Source organism: Macrobrachium nipponense, chromosome 44 (assembly GCF_015104395.2).
Source record: "Macrobrachium nipponense isolate FS-2020 chromosome 44, ASM1510439v2, whole genome shotgun sequence".
NCBI lineage: Eukaryota > Metazoa > Arthropoda > Malacostraca > Decapoda > Palaemonidae > Macrobrachium > Macrobrachium nipponense.
Window position 1 is genome coordinate 19780450 of NC_087221.1, and position 8088 is coordinate 19788537.

The following is an 8088-nucleotide window of genomic DNA, read 5'->3' on the forward strand; positions in this document are numbered from 1 at the left end:
AGGATGATCTAAGGGAAACTTAACATTTTAGAGGCCGCATTCATTTTGTGGAATTGAATTGAACATGGAATTCGGCCAAAGACCAAGCACTGGGATCTATGAGGACATTCAGCGCTGAAAGGGAAACTGAGAGTAAAAGGGATGAAAGGTGTAACAGGAGGAAAATCTCGCAATTGCACTATGAAGCAATTGTTAGGAGAGGGTGGAAAGTAAGATGGAAGAAAGAGAATATGAAAGGAAGCACAGTAAAATGAACGAAAGGGGTTGCACGGGGGCATTCACTTTGTGGAAATCCTAAAAAAACAGCCGAGCTATAGGGTACTCGTTTATATATTATCACATATTTTCCACATCGATTAAGATGGGGATTCCTACCTTATGCCCCTGGGACTCCCTATGGGCCAACACGGTGCAGTCGCGACAGAGGGGCATCCTGCAGGTGTCGCACCAGAAGTTGATCCTGGCGGAGTGGGCTGGGCAGTTGTCCCGGTTGGGCGTAATTCCTGCTTCGTGCAGATTGAGGGAGGACATGTTGAGAAGGATCGTACACAGCTGGGTGTTGTCAGGTAACTTGTCCGCAGACTTCGCCTCCGTCACCCGCGTGCAGGTGGGACATTTCACCTGGAGACAGACAGACACATGAGGACACGGCATCAATGAACACATTTGCGTCAACGTTATGCTTCCTCCAGAAATGGAAGGCTGTTTCGACTCCTATAACTCTCTCTCTCTCTCTCTCTCTCTCTCTCATTATGATATCATCAATACTTGTTAAGAACTAGCAAGACACGAGGAACTTGCCATAAACCTGTGGATAAAACAAGTAAAGAAAATACCATTAAACTTTTCGCCTCTCCATAGATTTAATGTCAGCAAATTAATTGTCGTATGTGCAAACAAGCAGATTATCGGTATAGATTATTCCAGTGATTAATTCTATTATCATTATAAAAATGCAAACCTACGTAAGGAATCAGCTTAAAAGTCCATTAATTAGTAATTATGCTTCAAGGAATAGAGGGCCTATAAGTTTCTATAAAAAAAGGGGGGAATATAGAGCCCTATGGAACCAGTCCATAGGGGCCATTGACTTAAAGAGAATATGGTATCAAATCAAATAAAACAAAGATTGATAATTTGACATAGGCTAACATGTTTATACACAAACATTAAATCTTTTTACTTTCTATTATTTCCTCGGCTATTTCGACACGAACTGATTAAAGTATAATCCATAGTCTTTGGTTTGCAAGTTCACAGTCCAATGGCTGTCATGAAAGCTATATCATTAGCATAAATATTCGCTCATCGTAAAGATTACCGACGTATCTCCTCGCTCAAGTATTCTCCAGCGAAATGTCTCCCTGGGGACAAATATTCTTGCCTAATTAATGTCCGGAAGCTGGAAGAAAAACAGAAGCGTTTTTCTTTCCGAAATAAAGGAGACGGCTGGAGGTGGTTTAATATTTCGTCGAGAAATGCGAGAAGAAGAAGAAGAGAAGAAGAAGAAAAAGAAGAAGAAGTAAATCGCCTTTTATAGTCTTTGAAAAGTCTCTCGGGAGAAGCTTATCCTCAGCTCTTCTTGCAAGTGGGAAAAGGGAGGATTCTTTTCATAACTCCTAAAGAGACATGTCTTGTTTTGCTCTCTAGTTTCATTTTCGTCCGTTCGTGTTTTGGTCACTTGGTTTGTTTGCTTGAATCGCTAGTTTTTTTTTTTTCTTTTAATAAAAAGGCCGACGTAACGACGAAATAGTGCTAATCATGGCTGACGAACGCTCATGCTCAACATACGCCATCGATTACAATTGAGTTGCAATGGCCAATCAAAATCAAGATAGCATCTTCAATAATATCGGTTCTTCAGAAGAGGTGACCAATATTTTGCCTTATCTCACTGAAGTCTAGAGGAAATATTATTCAGGAGTAGATGCCTAGAGTTTGATCGCAGAAGGTACGAACCTCAATTTCTTCTGTTTAAAAACTCTAAATTCGTTTACCTGTTAATCAAAAGATTCCACCGCATAAGATACGGCGCATCTCTATACATCAATTTCCCCTTTGTAGGTTGAGTGTTATAAAATCTAGTTTTAACAAGACAATGTTGAGTAACCTGTTGCGAGTGATGCATTATAAACGATGTATTTGCATAATTGTTTAGATATCGATGTAATTTCTTATGGATTAGGCAGGCTAGTTGCTTATATTTGGTATATCAAATCCACTGGCGTTTCTTGTCAGCACGAAATAAAACTGGAAAAACAGAAAGCGATGACAAATTTTACTGAATATGCAAATCGATGCAACTCAAACAATAGACTCTAAACTGGGGAATATTGTTTGGCTTGTACAGCCAGAATACGTGTGTTTGCCTATATTTGCACATGTGCTGCCCTTGTTTGGATGAATTTTTTTATGCCTCTTACCGAATATTTGAAACACAATAACCTCGCATGACCTACTGTACGAAAAAGTCTATGTGGTTATGTATGGAAATTGTATTCTAACACAAGTTTTCATTTCATTTACGTATCAGGCTAGATGCATCTTTCACATATGATTATAGTACTTCTAATTTAACAGAGTAAATTAGTATAGTATATAGTTTCGGCACCCAGTTTTCATAAACAAATGATTCAGATTTTTCTAACCGTTCATATTCTTAAATTTATGTCCTCTGTTTTGTGGATATAGATACACATTATCATTAATAATAACAATACTTAATCATATATTTTCGTATTAATACTATAATGGGACAATGATAAGATGGGGGTTAACACTGCAGTCATGTTTAAGTCCTAATTCGCTAAGAAAGTTACAAAACAGTGAGAGCTTTCGGAAGGCGGATTAATTTCTCATTATCATCATCGGCAGCCATAAATCACTCATCTGAATTAGGCGTCCAGCTTCGTGGAAAAATGGACTCCAGCCGCACAAGACAAGAAGCTTCCAGGCTTTGGGAGCTGTACCCCTGGCTTTTAGAAGAGGAGTCGAATGGGGTGCATCGAACAATAAAAGCGCTTTTGGTGTTTGCGCGCCTGTTTCCCTTCCTCAGGCAAAACAAGAGGATTCCAAATAAGTCAAAAGGTGATCGGAGCATTGTCTGCAACAACAGAGAAAGCCAGGTGGAATGCCAAGTGGCAATTCCAGGTAGCCGTCGTGGCATTTCCATTCCTAGGAATGAAAGAAACTTCGGCAGGACATAACAACAGCTGAGTTCAAAGATGCTTTATGAGAAGAAGCTCGGATACAAAAATGCATTGCCCTTTAGTTTGCTTGATTTTTTTGTTTTATAAGCTCTGATGTGACTCCGTTTTTGTTCAGGTTTGGATTTTATACCCAAATATCTGGTTTCCATTATAGAATAAAAACCTCATCTTTTATGTCAGTTACTCGAGATTTTACCAAATAGTAAGTGGTTTGGTATTATCCTTTTATCATTTCAAAACGACTTGGGGTTAAGCATTTACTTCTGAAAGCAAAAAAAAAAAATGCATATATATGTATATATCAAACATTATTAGTATATTAATACTTTTTCATTATCTGATGGAAAATAGCCTCAGCTATATCACGATTGCCCCAAGCTTATGCGGGCGTAATACCTCAGCCAATCAAAAGCAAGATAAAAGTTTCACTGGCATCTGCTGCAGGTATTTACCGTCAGCCCCAAAATCCAGACCATTATCGAAACGTTGAAGTTGAAGGCATCTTTCATCAACTTTATGAATTTCAAAGATGAAAATAGGTGAACCTTCCGAATAAACGAAAGAATCGAGGAAGAAATATAAGTTAATTCTAAATTTATGTTTTCAGACATTCTTTCGTGATACGGTTGATATCACCACGCCCTTTCTCGCCCTACTTGCGACTCCCCACATTCAGCTAACGACTAGGTACAAAATTCAATGAATTGATCAACAGGGGCTCAATTGGTTCGATCAAGAAAGTGCCAAAAGTAGTAATCCTTCTGTGGGACTGAACTCTGGCTTTTCGCTTTGCAGAACGTATACGCGCAGGCGCATGCGTGTAGGGATAGACGAGCAGATGGATAGAGTAATCGCGTGATTTAAAGACGTTGAATAAAAGGTAACTTTGGAATGAATCCAAACGTTTTACTTCTCCGGGAACGCGAACTAAAAACACGTCCTCTTAAAATAGGAAAAAGCTGAACGTTTCCTCGCTATTAATTTCCCCACTTTTGTCCGCACAGGAACGAGCACAATCTGAGGGTATTCATGGACAAACAAAAGGAAGGCTTGAATAAAAGATATAATATTTCTGCAGCATTTTGTTATCCATTCATGGAACGTTAGAACCTTTAATTCGAGTGTCTCTCCACTTTTATTTGAAAAATATCGTAAGAATTTTATAGGGAGCAGAATCGACTGAAAGCTGGTCACATGAAAGCATGTTTGTAATTCTTGATCACACACTGGAATTTGCTGAAAACTCATTAAACCCGAGTATATTTTTCGTGAGGACGAAGTAGAATTGGTTAAAAATGGCTTAATGAAATCCTATTTGACTTTCTGTGAGCACCGGTGAGCACATACGACAAACTCCCGTGATTCGTTCGATTTTAACTTCAACACACACACACACTCAGAGAGAGAGAGAGAGAGAGAGAGAGAATTTTATTATTAGAAGAGGAGAAGCAGAGAGACAAGATGACAGATCGATAGACAGGAAGAGATAGAACAGTTGTCAACAGCGAATGTGAAAAAGCAGTCCTGATATGAAAGAGTTTTCTTAGAATGACTCGTAGGTTCGAAATGTAAGCTTTTATGGAGGAATACGAAACAGAAGCAGATTTGAAGATACGAACAGTGTTCAGAGGATGCAGAGTCATCCAAATAAATAAATATTTATTCAATCATTCATTTATTTATACGAGGCTCAGAAATGTGAAGCTACATGACTAAGCATTATGAGACGTACATCTTGGCGGGGGTGAAGCTGGAAAGAGAAGGTTGGCTACTGGTTTTATTCGCCCAATTAAGATAAGCCATATAAACAGCTTTATTGCGCTTGCCTCACTGGGGAGAGAGATCGAGTTCGAATCCCCAGAAAGGACAGAACGATACAATAACGTTCCGTTCAGTTTCACTGTACCCTTGTCTGTCTAAATAATGAAGTATATTCCTGGTATCTTGATGACTGTAGGTCATCACAGTCTGGTTTGAAAAAAAAATACACGAGGCTAAAGAGTAAATGTTGAAACCTACTATGAATTGGAAGCCAAACTTACAAATATAATGTAAAGATGAAAATATATCTCAAGATGAAAATATATTTCACTCATGGTGTTTGATCAAATATGCCTGACCTCGTAATTAGTTTCCTGTTGAGCAGTAGTCCAAGGCAATTTATATTACAGTCATATATGTGGGAAGCAGAATAACGTTCGATAGGAAAATTTACCCAGGATAATGAACGCGGCCACTTCACATGATGAAAATAAACAGGTTCCACTATCCGACTTGTTTAAACTTATTTCTCTCAAAAGCAGGTTGGAAAATAATAACCAATTGCTAATCCTATAGCCTGTCATCCTGCAAGATACACACACACACACACACACACACACACACACACACATATATATATTAATTATAATTATATATATATATATATATATAATATATAGATATAGATATTAATATATTATAATAAATAATAAATATATAACTTAATTTTTGAATTTCACGAAACAGAATTGACGAAAAGAATCTTTTTAATTTTTGTTTCTTGTATTTCTATACTTGCCTTCGTCTTTCTCCTTTCCCAAACTGCTCTCCTTGACGTTCGATCTATAAAACACGATGAAAAACCAGCTTCCTTCGGTCCCTTTTGAATTTGTAAAGCGAGTGACAGGATTTTTCATAAACTATATTCCGGGTCGACTTTCGCCAGCCACCATCTGCTATCTCTCACTTAAGATACCCGGGAACCTCATATGTTGTAAGAACGCCAAGTCTCGTTCTAGAGATTTATTTACTTATTTATATGTTTATTTATCTATTTGTGGTTTTCACTGTTTACAAGTTCAGTGGATACAAATGTTTGACCGGATCTGCCGATTTGAAGAAGGCAAGTAGGGACGTCTTCCAAAATTGGAAGTTTTAAATTTGCCGGTAATTCATCTACTTTGAAAAAGTAAATAAATAGATAAATGACACCAGAGCAAAAATGTTTAACTGTGTTATTGTATTGGCAGATTGAAACGATTTGACTTGTATTAATCAATTTAAACCCAACCCTGGGATTAACATGTGACCCAATCATGGATCTCCCGAAAGAACCTCTGACGACAGTCGCCCCAGGGCCAATCGAAGTCCTCAACAACGGTCGAGTCGACCTCCGATAAGGTTCCTCGAACCTACCTCCAGATAGGGCGCGAGAGGAAACGAAAGACTCTCTTAAAAGAATTCCCTTTGTCGACACTTCTGTCAAAGTGAAGACCAACTTCACTAACCCATATCAGGAGGAGTGGGCGGGAAAGAATGCAGTGAGGTATTTTTCTTTCTTTTCCTATTCTTTAGGAAAGGGTGGGCTCTCCTCACTCTTCCCCCCACCCCCTCCTCCAGGATTTTTAGTTTCCTTTTCCTGTCATGGTAAAGGAGGACGATGGGGGATGACCCCTCCTAGGGTTCTAATGGAGGATCTTCTCCCGTGAGGTTCTCTTTCCATTTCAGCCCTTTCGGAATTGCAATTGGAATATACCTATGAGGTCGTTCAATGCTGAAAGGGAAATTCAGAATAAAGGAGATTTAAAAGGTGTAAGAGGAGAAAAACCTCGCAGTTCCATTATGAAACAATTGTTAGGAGAGGGTGGAAAGTAAGATGGAAAAAAGATAATATGAACGGATGTACAGTAAAGGGAATGGGTAATAGCTAGGGGCTGAAGGGACGCCCTAAAGAGAACCTCAAGTAATGCCTACAGTGCACCGTATGAGGTGAACTGATGGCACTGCTCCAGAAGGGTACCTCTCGTGAGGTTCTCCTTCCTTTCCTGCTCTTCAGCAAAACCTTCACTGCCTCTTATGAGTCCCGCCCCCTTTTTACTTTTCAGGAGATGAGGCCAGTGAAAGCAACCTTCCAGAGAAACCCACAAGACCAGGAGAGGGTTCTCCAACAGCCCAAATAGTACCTCACCCACAATCCACAAATACAATGCAGATGAATCAACGCCTTGGAAGAAAACGTGGTTCCAAAGATGTCTCTAAAGCCTGGAAGATGATCAGCAGAGCCTGAATCGAAACGCTGCGAGAAAATAAGAAAGAGCAAGAAATATGAAGAGAGAGAGAGAGAGAGAGAGAGAGAGAGAGAGAGAGAGAGAGAGAGAGAGAGAGAAGAATGATGTCTTTCTCATGCAGAATAATAATTGTCCCTTGAATCCACCGTTTTTGACATGTCCTCCATTGGCACATTACTTTCCAATCTCAGCAATACTGAAAAATCAACAGTAAGGAGACTTGAGGAAGTCCTGTACAAAATTAACGCTGCTGAATCAGCTATTATTACTATCATAGTATTGAAGTTCTCCAAAACCCGCGTTCGCCGTTATCACCCACTCATCCCTATTTTGTCCTAATGAGACCATTATGTATGCCGGGAAGGAGCAAATGGCCTATTATCTCCTCTCTCTCTCTCTCTCTCTCTCTCTCTCTCTCTCTCTCTCTCTCTCTCTCTCTCTCTCCTTCCTTCATAGGTGTATATTTATCACATTCATAAAATAGGAACCCGTCGCCTTTATTCTTCATACTCCAGAGCTTTCTGTGTTCATCATTAGCGTATCTGAACCGGAACAATATAACGAGGCGATGTTCGGCCATTTCAACACTTTAGTTCATTGGAACGAACCAGTGTTCGGATGAGAATCTCGAAGCACCGATACACTATGAATATGATCCGTCCGCAGGGAGACAGAAACGACATTACTTCACAGTTCACATTCTTAGTTCGTTCCAATGGGAACGAATTATGTTCGGCTTCGAGTTCTTTGCCCAAAGTCTGAACCTGGATATAACAAGAGTGTGTCTAGGATCATGTTCGTAAATCGGATAGTAATTACATTCATTCGAT

General features: G+C 39.3%; 1 protein-coding gene across 7 annotated transcripts in view; it reads right to left on the reverse strand.

Moving 5' to 3' along the window:
- The window catches only part of LOC135204061 (uncharacterized), a 171673-nt gene that overhangs the window by 18831 nt on the left and 144754 nt on the right, over window positions 1-8088 (reverse strand). For all 7 annotated transcript variants that reach the window (XM_064234031.1, XM_064234032.1, XM_064234036.1 and 4 more), the window contains one exon: window positions 376-621. In XM_064234031.1, coding sequence (XP_064090101.1) covers window positions 376-621 — 246 coding nt within the window. The remainder of the gene's footprint in view (window positions 1-375; window positions 622-8088) is intronic.